At 38.5% G+C, this 20,911-nt stretch overlaps 1 protein-coding gene across 4 annotated transcripts in view; it reads left to right on the forward strand.

Annotated features, from left to right (window-relative positions):
• Window positions 1-20,911, forward strand: part of scn1laa (sodium channel, voltage-gated, type I-like, alpha) — a 56,574-nt gene that overhangs the window by 23,092 nt on the left and 12,571 nt on the right. The window contains exons 7-19 of one of the 4 annotated variants that reach the window (XM_055215376.2): window positions 2,395-2,634; window positions 3,590-3,653; window positions 3,732-3,873; window positions 6,353-6,556; window positions 8,892-9,137; window positions 9,852-10,211; window positions 12,601-12,775; window positions 13,168-13,406; window positions 14,927-15,103; window positions 16,845-17,201; window positions 17,319-17,741; window positions 19,073-19,208; window positions 19,637-19,791. In XM_055215376.2, coding sequence (XP_055071351.2) covers window positions 2,395-2,634; window positions 3,590-3,653; window positions 3,732-3,873; window positions 6,353-6,556; window positions 8,892-9,137; window positions 9,852-10,211; window positions 12,601-12,775; window positions 13,168-13,406; window positions 14,927-15,103; window positions 16,845-17,201; window positions 17,319-17,741; window positions 19,073-19,208; window positions 19,637-19,791 — 2,918 coding nt within the window. The remainder of the gene's footprint in view (window positions 1-2,394; window positions 2,635-3,589; window positions 3,654-3,731; window positions 3,874-6,352; window positions 6,557-8,891; window positions 9,138-9,851; window positions 10,212-12,600; window positions 12,776-13,167; window positions 13,407-14,926; window positions 15,104-16,844; window positions 17,202-17,318; window positions 17,742-19,072; window positions 19,209-19,636; window positions 19,792-20,911) is intronic. The other 3 variants (XM_055215377.2, XM_055215378.2, XM_055215379.2) reach the window with 3 other exon arrangements.

The following is a 20,911-nucleotide window of genomic DNA, read 5'->3' on the forward strand; positions in this document are numbered from 1 at the left end:
AAAAAGAGCAGTGCAGCGCGGCTTTTCATATTGCTAAGCAACCACCGAGTCAGCTGTCTTGTCAATCAAATATTGAAGCGTGAGCGCTCTTTTGCTGTTAACTGTCATATTAGCAGAAACTTTAAAAAGAAAGTGTTTACTCTGACCTTGATTGAGGGTGAGAGGTGCACAAACACGCAGGAGAGAGTGAGCGAGTGGAGTCCGGCGCTCAGGCGCTCCTCCGCTCTCAGCGCTCCTTCAAAAACGCGTGCGCGGCAGGCGGCAGAAAACCGCAAGGCGCCCGGCGCGCATAAACAGCGCGCAAACGCGCCCTGCCCATAGAATATCATTCAAAAAAGGCGCCTGCAAACTGCCATAAACGCTTTTGGTGTGACTGAGCCCTTACAGTGCATTCAAGGCAAAACGTTTAGTATCGGTACACGTGAAATAATGCTGGGTTATTTCAACCCAGCAATAGGTCAAAAGGGGACAAAGCTAGCAGTTGGGTTAAATTAACCTAAAAATGTTAATGTTTGATTCAACAATGGGTTAAAATAACCCAGCATAGGTTAAATTACAACCCAACGTGTTGGGTTTGTCACTTTTAGAGCCAACGCTGGTTTGAAAATAACCCAGCATTTTAAAGAGTGTGCTTTTCACAGGAAAAATACTTCTTATGTGATTATTTTATTTTTATTTATAAGAAACATTTACATATTTGCATTAGACAGATGATTTATTCAAAGTGACTTACAGTGCTTTCAAGGCAAAAAGTTTAGTATGGGTACACTCGAAATAATGCTTATTTATAATGGTTATTTTCAACCCAGCAATAGGTCAAAAGGGGACAAACCTAGCAGTTGGGTTAAATTAACCTAGAAAATGTTTATGTTTGATCCAACAATTGGTTAAAACAACCTAGCATAGGTTAAAGGTGCCGTGTGTAGATTATAGCATCTAGTGGTGATAATGTGAATTGCAACCAACGGCTCAGTCCACCACTTTCCCTTCCGAAATGCAAAGAAAAGCTACTGTAGCCCCCAAAGGACAAACATGTCATCTGAGACAATATATGAGTTTGTCCATTTAGAGCTACCATAGAAACATGACAGCAACTTCCATGTAAAGGGACTCGCGGTGTATTTGGTTAAAAACGGCACATTCTAAGGTAATAAAAACATAACAGATCATTATGTAAGGTCTTTATACACCACTGAAAATATAGTTAGGTATATTATATTGCATTTCTGTCAAGAGATCCTCCTAAAAGTTACACACTGCACCCTTAAATTACAACTCAACGGGTTGGGTTCGTCCCTTTTTGACCCAACGCTGGTTTAAAAATAACCCAGCATTTTTTAAGAGTGTGATTTTTACAGGAAAGATACTTCTTATGTGATTATATTATTTTTTATTTATAAGCGTACATTTACAATTTTGCATTAGGCAGATGGTATTAAAGCGGCTTAGAGTGCATTCAAGGCAAAATGTCGTAATTTCGGTACTCTTAAAATTATGCTGGGTTATTTTCAACCCAGCAATGGGTTTAAAAGGGACAAACCCAGCTGTGGGGTAAATTAACATAAACAATTTTTTGTTTGATCCAACAATTGGTTAAAACAACCCAGCATAGGTTAAAGGTGCAGTGTGTAGATTATAGCATCTAGTGGTGATAATGTGAATTGCAACCAACGGCTCAGTACACCACTTTCCCTTCCAAAATGCAAAGAAAAGCTACGGTAACCCCCAAAGGACAAACATGTCATCTGAAACAATATATGAGTTTGTCCATTTAGAGCTACTGTAGAAACATGACGACGACTTCCATGTAAGGGAACCCGCGGTGTATGTAGATAAAAACGGCTCATTCTAAGGTAATAAAAACATAGCAGGTCATTATGTAAGGTCTTTATACACTAAATATAGTTATGTATATTAAATTGCATTTCTTTCAAAAGATCCTCCTAAAAGTTACACACTGCACCTTTAAATTACAACCCAACGGGTTAGGTTAATCTCTTTTTGACCTAATGCTGAGTTGAAAGTAACCCAGCATTTTTAAAGTGTATATTGTACAACTTGAAGGACACAGACATCAAATCATTCAATGCAAATGAAGGTGTTTAACGTCAGTGCAAAACAGATTACTAATTTACTAATTACTTGTATTAAAACTCACATTTTAATACAAATATCTGTGGTCATGTGTTTCTCTCATTTATGCCTTCATGTTTGCGCTGTGAACATCTTGCATGTATTCATCCAGTCATGTTGTCTCTGTGATACATTAAAAATGTCTTTCATACTAATTTGACAGCTTTAGCTTTTTATTAGTTTTCCAAAATTTATGCAGTAGTCTAAATGTCTATCATGAGCAGTTGTTTCACAAATAAATGCTTTTTATGTTCTCCATAGGGCTGAAGACAATCGTTGGAGCTTTGATCCAGGCTGTCAAGAAGCTGTCTGATGTGATGATCCTGACCCTTTTTTGCCTAAGTGTCTTTGCTTTGGTCGGACTACAGCTCTTCATGGGATCTTTAAGACATAAATGTGTGAAAATCTCACCCAATTCCACCCTGGAGTCATTTGGTAGCTGGGCGGAGAACTGTAGCAAAGACATGACAATGGATTGCAAAAATTATATTGATGATTCAAGTAAGTTCACACTAGTGTTTTTAAATCCAGACACGTATTGGGCTTTTGATGCTAGAATACGGTCTTGGCTTAAGACGGATAGAACTGTATATCAGGCATTCATACTTCAAAAGTCCCTCGAAAGTCTAAATGCTTTGCTTCACGGGGATAAAATGGCAAAACATTGTGGTCTTGGTCAAATTGGCCATCATTCAGGAAATGTCGAGTGTGCATTACTGTATATTAATGTGTGTAGCTGTCACCGCTAAGCATTATGGACGTTTCTATTAGTGCCAGTCATGAAAAACCCATTTAAGAGGAAGAATAAGAGGAAGGGTTTGTAGATAACTCTTACGGGGGAATACGATATCCATTGGAAAGCACTTCAGCGAGAATGGGAAATCTATTGGAGTCTTCAGTCTAGAAGAAAAAGACGTCCGTGTTTTGTTTTTAAATATGCACTAATCTGTGTGGTTTTAACATGGTTCCCATTTGCATGGGGTGTGACGCTGCATCATCTGCTTACAAGACCGACTTACCACCAGCTCGTTTCTCTGAAGTCACATGTTAATGGGCCAAGATTGTCAGCTTTATATAACAATCCAAGTTTAGGTTAGATGTTTTTGTTTCTCTAATCAAATGAAATCTTCCTTTTGTCATCTTCTATGTTTCAACGCAACAATTGTGTTATTAGACCATCACCTAATTATTAAAACAGCTTAAAAATGTAAAGACAGGGTTTTCCTCCCTGTTTAAAACATATACACAACATGCAAGCTGGCTTGGAAAGAGGGTCATATCCAACCATATTGAGATAGACGTTATCCCGTATCCCGCTGGGAAAAAGTACCAAAATCAAAACTCACTATACAGTACCACCCAGCCCTATCTTATCATATACAATATCATCAATTATCATATACAATCATATACAATGTTATCAATATTTAAAGCTTTTGCCTGCTTTATTCTTTAGGTAACTATTATGTCCCACCAGGACTTAAAAAGCCTGTGATCTGTGGAAAAAGCCATGATGCTGGGTAAGATTTAATGCTTCACACGATTTCAAAAACAGTTTGCCTAAAATATTGACATGCATTTTCTGGTGTATATTTTAGGCAGTGTCCAGATGGATATTTCTGTACTAAAGCAGGTTCCAATCCAGATTATGGTTACACCAGCTTTGATAGCTTCGGCTGGGCCTTTCTCTCCTTGTTCAGACTGATGACTCAAGATTACTGGGAGAATCTTTACCAACAGGTGTGTGTGGACTTTCTTAAAAAAATACTTCATCCAACAATGAAAATTATGTCATTTACTCACTCTCATTTCAATCTGATAAATCTCATGACTGCTGTTGTTATCACATTTTTTATCATTGTCATTCTTTTATCTATATGCAAAAATTACAATCCTCATACTGAAATCCCAGATGACCAGAAAACGTTCATCTTTTATGAATTGGTAAAATATGGGATGCCGTGAGCCTGTAGTCTCTGAGTTTATAAAAATAATCTTAAAGGTGTTGTGAATCAGTCGTTTTTATTGTTTTACGTTGTTGTCTGAGGTCTACTTATGACGTTGTTCAAGAAATGTTCAAGTGGGTGGGCCTTTATAAAACAGGGTGGGCAAAGCACAGAAAATACATAAACTGGGAGCGTGCACAACAAAGTGTTTACGCCCGTGGCCGGCATATGCTTTTTCCCAATGGAAGCGCAGCTTTTTTTCAAAACAGCCAGCAGCTGTCCGTTTGTTCCGCGCTGTGGTCGAAAAATATTCAACTTTGGGTGAAACGCTCAGCTCGTCAATGTAAGTTCTCACACGGCCGTCCAATCACAGTGGACGAAGGGCGGGACAAATATCACAACAACCAACCGGCTCACAGCTCAAGTATCACAGCAACCAAAGCTCTTGGCTGAAAAAACAGCTGGCATTCGGCGTCCTCCAGGCGTTTTCAGGCTGCGTTTAAAAGCTTTGGTGTGCACGCTACCTAAGCCAAGTTACCTTGATGCCATGCAGGCAGCACAATGTTTCAAGTGGAAAATTATAAAACAACTTATAAATAGCTTATCTACAGTATATGGGCAGGTGTGGCTGTGCCTGTTTAATACAGTCTATGGGCAGTGCCCCACCAAATTATTAATCCACTTGAAAACACAGAACTCAATATACACTGAATTAGTAACGGAATTAGTTTTTACGTTATTTACGTTGCGTGAATGTAGATTCGCAAAATGCATGACGTGAAAGCGTCATAGGCTATGACCGATTCAACAGGTTGTGATTTTACTAAAGAACTCGTTTCAGAGATTGTTATTTAATGAGAAAATGGCCATCAAACAACATGGCGCAATACAAAATTGCATGTGTTGCCATTTAAGTGTAAATATTCCAACAACAGTAAATCATACAGCCTATGAAACGACACAAAGTCTGCACCCCTAAATAGTTGACTGGAGTAATACTCCTGACTATAAACTGTAAATAATAATTACACCATTATAAACATTAAGAAAATGTCTAAACTCACCGTTACATGTCGTACTGTATTAGTCTGAGACGGCCGCTTCTGGTTAAAGATGGAGAAAGTCTCGATCATAATAACAAAGTCCAATATCTTTGATCATAATATGTCCCTTCGCACAAAGAAAAGCAGAAATAAATTTCTCAGACGAGCATTTATTATCGATGAGCGTAACGTTATATGTTTTTTATACAATATGTGGTGAAGAACAGTCTTTACAGGATGAAGTCATTATCAAAGTAATAAGTGCTCGTTTCATTTTGTTGACATTTGAAAAGATGTCCTCAGTAATCCAACATTTCCATGAGTGATGTATAGTCTCTGTTTTCAAAAGTAAACATACAACAGCAGATGTCATCGTGGAAAGGCTGTTAAACTCGATGATTTGCGACTCGCTATTTTCAAATTCAGATCAATCGCGCGTCGGTGTATGAATGTGTGAGTGAATGGGTGAATGTGAGGCAACTTGTAAAGCGCTTTGGATGGCCATAGGTCTGTTGAAAGCCCTATATAAATGCAGTCCATTTACCATTTACCATTTACCATTTACAAGCGTGTGCACCTATAGGGTAAAAGAAAACTGCGAAACTGCCCGAACATGCAAACTTGCACTTAAATTTTATATTTTAATTATATTTATAATTTTATTACATATATGAAATTATAGTGTGATAAGACGTCTATTCGTAGTACTATTATTTATTTTTGTTAAATTATTTACACATTTGTCTGGAAAATGGCCTTCTGATTGGGTGGGCCACCCACTCATAGCTTCGCCACTGCTACTACGTCATAACTAGGTAAATTCAAGAACCTGGCGTTCTCTGGGCTTGGTTTCAATAACAGTTGATATTTCATATTCGTTCAAGAACGATGACCTCATAAATAACAAAAGCTAAAGTAAGTAAACAGAGCTCATAAAAGGCTGTTGAGATTGTAGTCTCACTTAAAATGAGCAGTGGCTTGGACCCAGAAAACATCATGACTTAACAAGCGGATGGCTTATGGCCCTATGAGCGCTAGTCCCCATTCACCTGACATTGATTCCACTAAAAAAAAGTAATTAATTACAGAATCTTTACTTTGGGGTTCACTGTCTTTAAACAGCACAAACCTTTCTGCCAATGGTCTGTATTTTGCCTATGATACCACGAAAAGCTTCCTATGTTTCTTACACAATTTATAAAGAAAAAAAATCATGGGTTGTTTTTACAGACTCTTCGGGCTGCAGGGAAGACCTACATGATTTTCTTTGTGCTGGTCATCTTTCTGGGGTCCTTCTACCTGATAAACCTCATTTTGGCTGTGGTTGCCATGGCATATGATGAACAGAACCAAGCCACCATCGATGAGGCTCTGAAAAAAGAGGAAGAGTTTAATTCCATGCTTGAGCAGCTCAGGAGAAAAGAAGAGGAAGAGGTAAGTTTAGGACCAATCTCATTTCTCTGTCTTACCCCTTTCCCCTACCCCTTAGTTTTGCACGTTCACATGAGAGTAAGGGCTATCCCAATTGGCCCTTAAGCCGCCTTTCCACTGCACACAACAAACAGCGGCCGTTAAACCGGAAGTCATTCATTTTCTATGAAGAGTCGCAAAGGGGCTGCGTGAAGAGCCGACCACCTCCGGATGCGTAAATATCGGATCCGTTTTGAGCGTTGAATCCGTTAAAATATTTGAACTTGTGCGACTAAACCACATGCGATATGCCGACCGGAAGTGATGTATTTCATTGTATTCCAATCATAAACGGTGTGTGAGGTAAAAATTATTAATCCTTTTTGTTTAACTTTATTAGTAACACTTGAATCCTTAAAAAGACTTTTGATTACTGATAATAAATACATTATTAATTTAATTTGTGTATGTTATTATTTTTATGTTCTCCAAAAAATATTGTCAATCTTTGTCATATATGCATAGCTGTTTATTGTTTCATTCATTTGCATTTATTTATTTATTCTGCCATGGTAAAAAAAATATTAGAATTAAGCATCTTTCGCTGGAATAAGCTTCTCTCCCATATACGATTAAACTGAAACTGCATTACGACTGCCACTAGGGGGAAAACTCCGACTGTCGTTTCCGTATGTCGTGTGCAGTGGAAAGGCGGCTTTCCCCTCATGTGAACGTACAAAACTAAGGGGTAAGGGGTAAGACAGAGAAATGGGATTGGGCCTTACAATGTCTATGATATCTAAGATCAAACTATGTTTTCTGTTAATAGTTCATCCCAAAATATATTTGCACACCCTTAAAGGGCACCTATTATGGCCTTTTTACAATGTGTAATATAAGTCTCGGGTCTGCTCAGAATGTGTCTGTGAAGTTTCAGCTCAAAATACTTCACAGATCATTTATTGTAGCATGTAAAACCATGAATCGGACCATAGTTGCTCTTTAAAAACTGGGCTTGGGTACCATCCCTTCAAGCATTAGCTGTCATTTCACCGTCAAGGTTAACTATAGACCCGATCACTTCTTGCCAAAATAAGCTTGGTTGCATGTCGTTTTTGATAAAATAACTTGTGAAATGTCTAACTGTGCGTTCACACCAGATGCGGAAGAGGCAGCAAAAACGTGCTATTCCCGTGTAGTTGGACTCTTGAACATTTTGAGTTTACTCATGTCATTCGCGCTTGAAAGCCGCCTGTGAAATTCAAGTCATTCAGCCCCCCTAAAATTCTGCCCAGCCCCCCTAAAAATTATTTGATTCATTAATTTGTGATCTCGTCAGTCCCCTATAAAAACTCTTTAGAAAAGGTGGCTTGCTGCGTCAAGTTTCGGCTCCTCCCCTGATCTGAGTCAGCATGGATTAAGCGCGTTCTTCAATCCGCAGGGGGGCCGAGCAGAGCGAACACCCCAGCAAACACGGAACGTTCTCCTAACGTTAGTTTTTGGTTATATTTTGGTTATTTTTTTGGGAACCAAAAAAGAACGTTCTGGGAATAACGTTCTATAAAATAACGTTCCCATAAAGTTGTAGGGTGGTTATTTTTAAATAACCTAAAAATAACTTATACAGAACGTTATTTTTAGGTTATTTTAACGTTTTCCTAACGTTATTGGAACGTTTTCCTAACGGTTTTCTAACGGTTTTCTAACGTTATTCTAACATTAGGAAAACGTTAAAATAACCTAAAAATAACGTTCTATTTCTGTAAAAAAAACTTTCCTGGCTAACCAAAAACAAACCTTGGAAAATAACGTTATGGGAGCCAAAAACTAACGTTAGGGGAACGTTTTGGGAACCAAAAATTGTTAGCTGGGACATCAGTAGTACAAGGTGTGTGCAGGGCGGACTGGCGGCTGTTCTGACCCGCAGTGCAGTCACCTCAGGTTGACATGTGAAATAATATGACTGAATGACGGACCTCTTAAAATCTACGAGTCAGTCAATCGCGGTGCGAAAATGCCACCACATGAACTAACGGCGGCAACCCACTGCCTTTTTGGCTTTATCTAACAAATATGCAGCGCAAAGGAGAAGCTTGTCCTATATATGAAACACAGGGAATACAATGGAATAGTGGATTGCAAAAAGGTTGGTAGTATGCAACCCTACCCTAATAGTCAAATAATATTTTTTAAATCATACCCTTACTGGGGGCTGAGCCCCCCTAAAATGAAAATCCTAGAATCGCCCCTGGTTTGGACGTCTATTAGACATCTGTTAAACCAAAAATTGCTTGCTGGGATGCTTGATATCCATGTAAGCTGTTGCTTCAGTGGCGTTGTGGGCTCTGTTATGTGATAGGCGGCAGCCGCTGTGTCCAACCTTGAGGAACTGGGCGAAGTGACATCGGACAATTCCTCCGATACGTCCAAACTAAGCTCAAAAAGTGCTAAAGAGAGACGCAACCGCAAGAAAAAGAGACAGCGTGAGGGGGAGAAAGACGACGACTCAAAGAAGGAAGGAAGCGTTAAGAGGACCAGCTTCCACATCACAGCCGACAGAAACATCCGTCGTTCTTATGAACGGACTTATAATTCTCCATGTCAGGTCAGCTCTTCTTATTTGTGTGTATGTGTGTGTGATATGTATATACTACGTATATGTAAATATATGCATGTTTGTTTACATTTGAAATTCTTTAAAATTCAATTTGTAATGTATATCTTCAGCCTTCCAACATCACCTGCTAACCTTCAACACTTATTAGTGGTGCTTGCAATGCTAATGCAAAGCATTACTATTTTTATCTCTCATATTACTACTTTTTCTGGACAAAACGTATGCTGCTTACACACCAAACACGAAGCATTGCGTTCCTCACTTTAGATTACTCGCGGGATTTAACTTCGTGTCATGCTAATTTTTTGATTGAGTTGAATATTTTTTACTTGCGCAAAAACGAGTTGAGGAGAATAGCACATGTTTTTTGCGCAAATCGCGCCATCCAATTTGCCCCTTGCGAGTTTGTGTCTATTTGCGCCTTTGCATTGACTTTGTATTTAATCTACTAGTGCAAATCATTGAATTCGCGTTTGGTGTGTACCCCCCTTTAGTCCCGTAACTCATTGCGCACCATTTGTCGTAGACCCAAGAAATCGAAATTCTCCTTCATCATGATGGTTTATAATGTTCAGCATGACTATCATCTTTACAATCATCATTCTCATCAACTTCAACAAGACATATCATCAATCTCCAGCCTGCTAGGTTCAAGTTGTGTAATTGTGTGTAAAACGTCTTATGGTCTGTTTATCTCTCCAGTCCCCCTTGAGTATTCAGGGTTCAGTTTTAACACCACGGCGTGACAGCAAATCTAGCGTCTTCAGTTACCGCGACTTCCTGCGTTCAGAAAACAACTACGCCGACGATGAGCAGAGCATGTGTGAGGAGACCGATAGCCGGAGGGATTCGCCCTTTCTGCTGTGTCATCCCGAACGTCTCTACAGCACCGTTAGCAACGGCAGTCTGACGCCACATTTGCTGCGACCCTCTAACGGAAAAGTGCGATACGTGGTCGACAGCAATGGCATAGTGATGATGTCAGGTGATGGGTCGCAACCCAACTCCCCCTCTGGACTGCTAACGCCATCCCGAAAAAGGGCCATGTTTGAAGACTTTGGTGTAAGGGAAACATTTTAAGATAGCACGCAATCCTTGCTCGCTCTGTTACGTGCTATTGGTTTGATATAATTTTTACCTGGATGATTTTTATTTTGCACGCTTTTATCAAAAATTTATTTATGCGCATGACACTTAACGCTTTATAATAACAATATTTAAATTATTTTAATGCGATGAGTTTGGTGGAAAATCTGTGATTTTCTGATAAATGGACTACTTGATGGACAAGTGGGGCAATACACGCTTGGACATTAAAAGTTGGGTGTAAGCCCTAAATCAGGCTTAGCTACGACCGACTCTAGGAAAAAAAATTATGCCTTTTGCACCATCTTGAACTACTACCAAGCGCAGCTACGCTCAGCATAGACGATGCATGTCTATGGATTGATACTTAAAAGCGTTTCCTGTTAGCTCAAAAAGTAATAATTTGGTGATTAATTCAAAAAGTTTTGAATTTTAAACAAAATGAAAGCTTTTATTAAGTTATCTGCTATGTCTTCGTAAATATCTAAGTATTATATTTATATTTATATAATAAGAGCGGGCTGCCATGCCTAAAAGCCCAATGATAGCATATCCTGTGGATTGGATTTACATGTGTCAAGGTTTGTTAGATAACGCCCATCTTTGACCAAACGTAAGATTTAGTCTGATGTGTGCTATGTGTAGGCTATATGGTGCAATGGGTATAAATTCTATGTAGGACATAAAGCGCATTTTACGTCAAGACTAGTCTTACCACCGGGTGTACCCGTCGTAACCAGCCAATGTTGTAGTCGAGTCCAACTCAAGTCTGAGTCAAGACCTAGACCAGAGATCAACTTTCAAATCCAAGTAAAGATGTGGATTCGGTCTTGACCTGACACTCGATCTCTGGTCTTGACTTGGACTCGATTTGGACTCGGCTACAACAATGCAACCAGCCCTTAGCTGAATGCATTACACAACATATATTGACATAATATTTTGTAAACATACATTGAGTTACATGAATTCGCAGATCCTTCAGATTTTGTGTGGGCCTGTGTGTAATCTTTATGTTTGTATTAGCGGTCTAAAAGATGGTTATTTTGTTATGATCCCAGCAGTTGGGTGAAATGAACCCAGAAAATGTTTATATTTGACCCATTAATGGGATATAAAAACCCAACATTTTGGTTTATTGACTCAACCATGGGTTAAAAACACAGCATTTTAGAGTGTATACAAAACTCTTCGTCAAATGTCAATGTCAAAGTCTTGCCTTTTATTTGAAAAGCATGTTAAAGCATGTAATAACTGTGAGTGTTGTGGAATAAGTTTTGTGCAATTTCCAATGCATGGAGAAAGACACAAATTACAAATTACAAATATTCTTCAACATTAAAATGGAGAAATGGCTTTTTCTGGCCTCCCATTTCTCCTTCCCACAAGTGTTTTTGGCTCGCCCTGCTGAAAAAAACAATAAAACCATTACAGAAAATTCTAATGGTTGTATTAGGAATTTTATTGGTTCTAATGGAGTATGGCCCAAAACACAGTACAGAGTATTGGTTTTTGTTGGTCTCTAATGGTGTGTATTGGTTCTATTGGTTATATGTAAGGCCTATTGGTTCTAATGGAATATGGCCCAAAACACACTACAGTGTAGTGGTTTTAATGGTAAAAGCGAATGGTTCCTATTGGTATTTTAATGGAAACCATTAGAATTTTCTGTAATGGTTTTATTGTTTTTTCAGGAGGGCTATTAAAGCATGTCCATTTATAAAAATGTTAAACTAATTAAATGTACACTGTTCATTAGTTCTCTATAGAGATTAGGGCTGGGCTGATACCAGTTTTTCATGTCTGATACCGATACCACAACCTTGAGTATTTGTCGATACTGATACCGACTTCTACAATATTAGATCCGTACATTTTTCGCCAATATCGATACGGAATATCGGATCAGCCCACCCTTACTAGAGATGCACCGATATATTATCTGATAATTGGTATTTTGGGGAAAATAATCTTTTTCAGCTTAAAACAGCCGATGGTCATGGCCGATATATCCTGTCAATCAAATGTAAAGAAACATCTCTAGTTTAATGTTTAATATTAATGGTCATTATATGAATGATTTTGTGTGAATATGAATTGTTGCCATGCCTTCGCCTCCCTTGAAATCCTGCTTACCAATGATGCAGATAAGTAGGATTTAATGTAAAATATTACGAACATAAAGGCCTGGTTTCACAGCACAAGGCTTAGCTAAATTTAGCTTATGATATATTTTATTCACAAAAAATATGTTTGGTTATTTTCAGTTGAGACAGCTCAAACATTAAGCCTTATGTGTGAAACCAGAAGGATAGGCTGTTTAGAAAAGTTGTGTTCACATGTTGTAATCATTCGTCTTTTACAGGTGGACACGGATGAAGAAAACAGAGGAAGATGCAACTCACAGCGCTTTTCGCGATCTCTTCTACACGACCAATCAGCACGCAAGAGAGCTCTGAGCATTGCCAGCGGCTCAAACAACCCTTCTGACTGTAAGGAAACCATAAACCCTAGACGAACACACTTTGAAGAAACTGAGTGTGAGGGATACTTGTTGATCTTTCGCATGTAAATGCACTTTAAAGGAATAGTTCACCAAAAACAGAAAACTCACCTGCATGTGGTTCTAAACCTGTCCTGTTTTTTTAATATCATAGCATGCCATCTTTTTGAAGAATGTTCACGGTGACACTTTGGTATGCAGCAACAGTTTATAGTGATTGAATTTTCATATTGGGGTAAACCTTTCCTATAACAAAATCCCTGCTTGCAACGTGTGCATAGAGAAGCAACGTGCAAAAGGGGGTACACCTTTCTTTTAACAAAATCCCTGCTTGCAACGTGTGCATAGAGAAGCAACGTGCAAAGTTCATATACAGCTTGCAATTTAGACTGATTTCTGCATTGTCTGTTTCTCTTTTGAACGTGGCAGCGATGGACGTGTGGAAGCAGAAGTGCCTGGATTGGTGGTACGAGTTTGCGGAAAGCTATCTGATCTGGGATTGCTCCCCCACATGGCTGAAGATCAAGGATATTGTCCACATGATTGTGATGGACCCTTTTGCAGACCTCTTCATCACTATTTGTATTGTGATCAACACAGTGTTTATGGCCATGGAGTATTATCCGATGGAAAACGATTTCGCAAACATCCTTTCTACTGGCAATCTAGTAAGTGCTGTTTATCAGGAAATTACATAAATTGGCTACATCTACCACACGCAGTAAACACAGAATGAATAAGGATCTGATAAGCTCTATAGGTTAACTATAAACCCAATATAGTCTGGCTATGAGTAAACCATTTCTAGCCAAATAAACTTGAATTCGGTTACAAGTAGTATTGTGAGATGACTGATGTTCCATGTAGACAAAGTCAACAGTAATTACAAGCTTTTTTATTTTTTTTTAAGCTATGCTTAGACGTCTATTATATTTTCAGTGACAGCCTAGATTTTGCCTTGATTAGGCCTAGACGTCTGGTCTGTGTTTGGATGGCTATTAGACTTCTTTTAAATGCAAAATTGCTTGTTAGGTGCATTCAATAACAGCTACACAGAGGACAACGCCTGATGATGAAAATTAAAATATTTTTATTTAAAACACTCAAATACAACTTCATTTTCGAAGAAACTATGACAGAAAATGAACACATACTAGATTATTAATGAATTAATTGTTTTTACCTCTAATGCTGTGTTTACACCAGCCGCGGTAGAGGCGTGAAGCGCGAGTGATTTCAATGTTAAGTCAATATGAAGACGCGTTGATGCGCGTCTGGAGGTCTTGCGGTGCAAATGAGGCGTTTGGCGCGGCACGGAATATTGGCGTCTTCATATTGACTTGACCCAAGTTGAAAAATTCGAACTTTGGCGGAATTTCGCGGCGCGTTAACCAATCAGGAGCCTGCTTGCTCCTGTGGCGGTAGCCACGCCGAAGTCACTCATTCAACCTGAAGGAACGCTTAAAATTGTCCGTTAGCAGTCACCCGGAGCTATACGACACAAGTTCTTATTTCTATAGAGACAGGAATAAAAAGGACCTCGCTTGGAAGAGTGTCAGTGAGGACATTGGGCAACACCATTTATTTTCCCCCTATAGTAAGGTTACCAAATACAAACCGGTAACTCTCTCGATAAATGCACAATCAACATCAGTCATCTTGCAAACAGACAACCGCACCTCCCACAAGAAGCGGATTTTGCCTCTGATGCGGGTCAAATGCTTGCTTTTTCCACATTCAAACTGTTCAAGCGGCAAACTAGGCGCGGTAGACGTGATTTTGATGCCTCAAATACGGTTGGTGTAATTGCAGCATAACAGGAATAGCTGCGTGATGAAGTGAAACTAAAGGGTTAATAAACACAAACTAAAGCAGATGTTGTAGAACGTCTGGCAAACGATGATAGATAGCACGAAGATTGTAAAAACTGATTATTTTCCACTATTAATTACATTATCTTCAAGGAGTTAAGGCTTAGTTAAGGCGGTAGGGTTTCCCAGCTTAGGCGGGCCGCCCGAATTGCAAAGTGCTGCGGGAAACCCTGAAATATATTTTAAGAGTCTTCAACTGTGACACTTTTTTTAACAAAAACCAAACCAAAATGGGTCATAAGTGCTTACTGACATGCATTTAGGGTGTAATAAAAGTTTACATTATTAAATTGTTGTAATCGTCTACTTTCCCACAGGTGTTTATTGGAATCTTTACAGCAGAAATGATTTTAAAGATCATTGCTTTGGACCCGTATACGTATTTTCAGGAAGGCTGGAATATCTTTGACAGCGTCATAGTCACTTTGAGTCTTCTGGAGCTTTCCCTTCAGAACGTCTATTCTGGAATGGGAATTCTGAGGCCGTTTCGGCTGGTAAGAGTGTCCTGATATCATTGTGACAAATCTGCAGGTGGCATTTTAAAAGCTAGGCAGCATATAACGTATGTTTTGTTGCTTATTTTTATTAGATATTAATTTAGTACTCTTATATCGTACTGGTTTCTCCTATACAACAGTGAGATTATTTGGGATTTAAAGGATTATTCCACTTTTATATAAAAAAATCTGAATAATTTACTCACCCCCATATCATCCAAGATGTTTTTTTTTCAGTTTAGAAGAAATTAAAATTTTTAGAAGAAAACATTCAATTTTTCTCCATTAAGTGGACTTCAGTGGACCTCAACATTTTACAGTTTCAATGCAGTTTAAAAGTGAAGCTTCAAAGGGCTCTAACAATCTCAACCGATGCATACACATTGCAAAAAATGAATTTCAAGAAAAAATGTTCTTAGTATTTTTGTCTTGTTTTAAGTAAAAATATCCAAAAGTTCTTAAATTAAAAACAACCCAAGAAAATAATTCTAGTTTTTAGACCAAAAAATATCAAATTTAAGTAATTTGAATGCATAAAACAAGCAAAAAAATCTGCTGTAGTAAAACTAATCTTTCTTTAGTTTTTAAGAAAAATGTTCAAGATTTTATGGTATTTTGCTTACCCCATTGGCAGATTTTTTGCTTGTTTTATGCACAAAATCACTTAAATTTTATATTTTTGGTCTAAAACTAGACTTATTTTCTTGGGTCGTTTTGCTCATCAAAAAAAGCATCTTATTTTAAGAATATTTAGATATTTTTACTGAAAACAAAACAAAAACACTAAGATTTTTTCTTGAAAATCATTTTGTGCAGTGCACCGCAAAAAAATGACTTTCTTACTTAGTACTTTTGTCTTGTTTTCAGTACAAATATCTAAAAAAAATGTAACTTAAGATGCATTTTTTGATGAGCAAAATTACCTAAAAAATACAATTTGGGTGAGTTTGTGCTTAAAACAGGAAAGATATCTGCCAATGGGGTAAGAAAAAAACCATAAACTTTTTATTAAACACTTAATTTTAGAACATTTGAAGAAATAATTTTCTTACCCCATTTTTAGATTTTTTTGCCTTAAGCACAAATTCCCTTAAATGTTTTTTTTTTTTGTCTAAAAACTAGACTTATGCATTTTAATTTAAGAATTTGTAGATATTTGTTCTGAAAAAAAATAAAGACAAAAATACATTGTAAGAATTTTTTTTGTAGTGTAAGGATCTTATCAAGCAAAACGATCTTTATTTTCGTCAAAAAATAAGTATTTTTAAAACACAAGTTCTTGTCTTGCATTAGCTGTGTGATGCATCAGCCAGACCTTACGTATTACGTAATCATGACGAAAGGTCACGCATGACGTATGCGAAACTAAAGTCCAATTTATAGTCATTCATAAGGTCTACGACTTAGCTACACTGTAGGTTATCCGAACACGAGCTAAACCAGCACCAAACCAGCATTAGCACCAGCTAAACTAGCACCAAACCAGCACTAGCACCAGCATCCTATGCTGGTTATACCAGCAAGACCTGCATATGTTGTGTTTTGGTGCTGGTATGCTTGTAAATAATTCCCATACTGGTCCATGCTGGTTTGATGCTGTTTTGTTCAGCAGGGTCAGTAGTGTTTATAACTTTGGCAAGAAACTCAACACTTTTTGATGAGCTAAAAGAGCAAACTTTGAGCAATGAAATTCATCTCTGTGATGTAAAATCATCTTTTATCCTGCTTGTTATCACAGCTGAGGGTCTTTAAACTAGCAAAGTCCTGGCCGACTCTCAACATGCTGATCAAGATCATCGGCAACTCGATTGGCGCCATGAGCAATCTGACACTGGTGCTGGCCATCATCGTCTTCATCTTCGCCGTTGTGGGCATGCAGCTGTTCGGGAAGAGCTATGGCGACTGCGTGTGTAAGATTTCCGATGACTGCACCCTTCCACGCTGGCACATGAATGATTTTTTCCACTCGTTCCTGATCGTCTTCAGGGTGCTGTGCGGCGAGTGGATCGAGACCATGTGGGATTGTATGCAGGTGGCAGGACAACCCATGTGCTTAATTGTGTTCATGATGGTCATGGTGATCGGAAATCTGGTGGTAAGTACAGTAGGGTCTGTTTTTAAATGATTTGATATGAATAAGTCCAAAAAAAAGACATTTTGACACCAAAGCATAAACTGTGGTTGGTTTCCACCATGCTTTTGTTCCTTGTAGGTTTTGAATCTGTTCCTAGCTCTTCTGCTCAGCTCCTTCAGCGCTGACAACCTTACGGTCACAGGCGAGGAAGCTGAAAAAAACAACCTGCAGATAGCCGTCGGTCGAATCAAGAATGCGTTTGCTTTCGTTAAAGTGCGTCTGCACAGTTTCTTCTCGAGCGGCTGTGTGAAAAGGAGGAAGAAGAAAAGGAAATCGGTGCATGCAAACGACAGCAAGGAAGTGAACGATAATGCCAACCATACCGCGTTAGAACTGTTGCAAAAAACGACCGAAACAGACACTGCAAGTGAAACTGAGCATATTATCAGCAACCCGAGCTTGACCATCAGTGTCCCGATAGCAGAAGAGGAGTCTGATTTTGAGTGCCTAAACACTGAGGACTTCAGCAGTCTCACCTCGGACCTGGAGGAAGACAAAGAGGTATGATGTTTGAAGTTATTGGTACAGTGACCCAAATGCACACAAATTTACAAACCAAAGTTCACCACCAAATGAAATCACATGACATGTGTTGATTTATTGACAGAAAGGGATGGAAAGCTTTGAGTTTCTTTCTAAACTCCTAATTTTATTCCCAAGTCATGACATCCCACAAAAAATTGAAAAATACATTAACATCACTGTGATCACTGTCTTTATCAATGATGACAATACAAACACTCGTTCATGACATCACCACTTGTGGGCGGAGTCCTGTCTTACTGGTCATGGGGGGCTTCTGAGATTTGCGATACAGCGCTGGTCAAGTTTCTCTCGGGTCGAGGTAATTTGCGATAAGTGCATTGTGGATTACGTCAACACTTATGTAACCGGACCCTTTATGGGAGAGGTGTCAGAGTAGCAGTGAAATATCAGTCCCAAGATCCCATTATCTGCCATTTAATGCCTAGTGTGAATGTTAGCCATCTTTCTTACTATCAGATACAAGTATTCCTTCTGCTGGAAAACAGATAGGTGAAGCTGTGTGCTGTTATATTATGTCTCTCTGTCTATATTTTGATCATGTATACCCTTCTACATTGTCCTAATATCAGAAAAAAAATGTACGAGAGGAATTTATTTACTGTGTATTTAGGTCAAAAAAAGCAAGACAGATACTGCGATAGTCCCTTCACCTGAGGATGTCATTTTTAGGTGTAGTCTAGATCACCAAAACATCTACAGGGCTACAGACTAACTTTTTTCACTAGGAGCACAGTATTATTTACGTTTATTTTAGTAGGGACAGATACAAAGAAGAGACATAAATACACTGCAAACAGTCATTTGATGTATGTATCATAGTGTTTTTAGCCGAAGCTAGTTTACAACACTTGTCCCAGTGGCCCCCAACTGAAAATTTTAGGGGCACAACCAGAAAATTTAGGGGCACACACCCGTAAATCAACATGCTAACCAAATATTCACATTTCTACTAATTTCCACTGTATTACTTAAATACTTTAATGATAGATGCAGAAAGTACAATGTGCTGTTTTCAATTCAGTGTCACATCACAAAAAAAGGTCAAATTTACTGGTCACGCATGTGCAACTGGATGTAAAAGTCAGTGGCACACTCTCAAATTTTGGTGGCAAAAACTTGGAGGCAGTCTGGAGCCCTGATCTAAGCTCATGAAGTGAGTAAAGCCAAGTCTTATCTCTGGCTTGTTGAACGACCCAGCCAAAATGAACGACTCCAACACTGTTACCTCCTCGACGACCGGAGACGTTGCCATAGTAACGTGTGGTGCATCTCTGCTTCTTTTGCAGGAGCTAACTGATATAAGCTCCTCCGAGGGTAGCACAGTGGACCTCAGACACCATGGACATGTAAAACAAGACGGAGAAGTTTCTGTAGACTTTGACAAGGAGGAATCTACAGACCCAGATGCTTGTTTTACAGCCGGTGAGGCATTCATAATTTGCTATTATGCAAAGGAAGTATAAAGGGATACCATACATGGGATACAGTGGTTTTTTTGACACGGGGTGGGTCAATATTGTGGAACCATGATGCCTTAAAACAAAGTCAGTATGTTCTTGGTGTTCCAAACCTTTTAATAAACTTTTGTGGTGAGACCGTTTACCAAAGGGTAAGTTATTTATAACATATATAAGGGTAAATTATAACCATATTTGGCAATGGTTAAGATATTTATATACCTAGAACATTTTACAGTGTAGTACGGCTCCACAATACTGAATAAAAATGCAGTATGATAATGATATCAAAATCCCTTACTCCCTTACTAACACAATACCATAGTACCTTTTGTAAGTGAAGATTCCCCTGAGTAAATCAATTTGAATATTGTAAGCCGTGTGGTTGTGCAGGGTGTGTCCGGAGATGCCCGTGCTGCCAGGTGAATGTTGACAAGGGCTTCTGGAAGACCTGGTGGATGCTGAGACAGGCTTGCTACAACATAGTAGAGCATAGCTGGTTTGAGACATTCATCGTCTTTATGATCCTGCTCAGCAGTGGCGCTCTGGTAAGGGACATTTTACAATGTTAAAATAGTTTCTTTTGTTTTATTGACAATGTTTTATTTAAAGTCAGTGTAAAGTCATTTCAGAGATTTTTTTATAAATCTTAGAAAAGTATTGTTGATACACATTACAAAGTCTGTGAACTATGTAATACTCAATTGTGGAGTTACACCATTAAACAGTTTTTCCAAATGTTTGTGTTCAGGACTATTTGGGCGGGGCTAAAACGATCATAGCCCTGCCCCTAACACATTGCCAGTCCATTCAGGTTGTAGCGGTATTTGAAAGTTAAAGGAAAACACCACAGTTTTACTATGTTCTTACCTCAGTTTAGATGAATTAATACATACCTATCTTTTTTCAATGCATTCACTTTTCATTTTTGTACAGTGCTTCTTGAATGTGTTAGCATTTAGCCTAGCCCCATTCATTCCTATGGCTCCAAACAAAAGTTTTATTTTGTGCCACCACACTTAATCATGTAACTACTCATGTAACAGTCTTTAAATAGGGAAAACAAGGAATTGTTTGGTGGCTTCTAAATTCATCCCTGTTTGGAGCCATAGGAATGAATGGGGCTAGGCCAAATGCTAACACATTCACGAGGCGCTGCACAAAGATTAAGTGCACACATTGAAAAAAGACGGGTATGCGTTAATTCATCTAAGTAAAGGTTAGAACAAAACAGTACAAATTAAAATATTGAAAACCGGTGGTGTTTTCCTTTAAGAGAGACGGCAGTGTTCTGGCCCGGAGAGTGGGTGTGGTTTCAGCGCTGACAGCGGACACGCCCCCAGCATTCCAGAGCAAAGAATCCAGCCTGTTTTTCCATGATATTAATAACTTATTTTATTTATTTGGTGTTTTTTAATCATTTAAATATGGCTGTGGGGTTAATGACACATTATTCATTGGTTTGACAAACTGAGAACAAATTTAATATCGGACTTTACACAGACTTTAAAGCTGCAACCCGTAGCATTATTTGGATAAAAGTAAACAAAAATCAGTGTCTCCTTATCTTACCACGATGCACCACAGTACGCCTATAATAACAATTTATAATTTGAGCTGACTAAAATGTCAGTTTAAAAATTTATTTGACTTCAACCCATTTAAAGA

Source organism: Misgurnus anguillicaudatus, chromosome 17, assembly GCF_027580225.2.
Source record: "Misgurnus anguillicaudatus chromosome 17, ASM2758022v2, whole genome shotgun sequence".
Taxonomy (NCBI): Eukaryota; Metazoa; Chordata; class Actinopteri; order Cypriniformes; family Cobitidae; genus Misgurnus; species Misgurnus anguillicaudatus.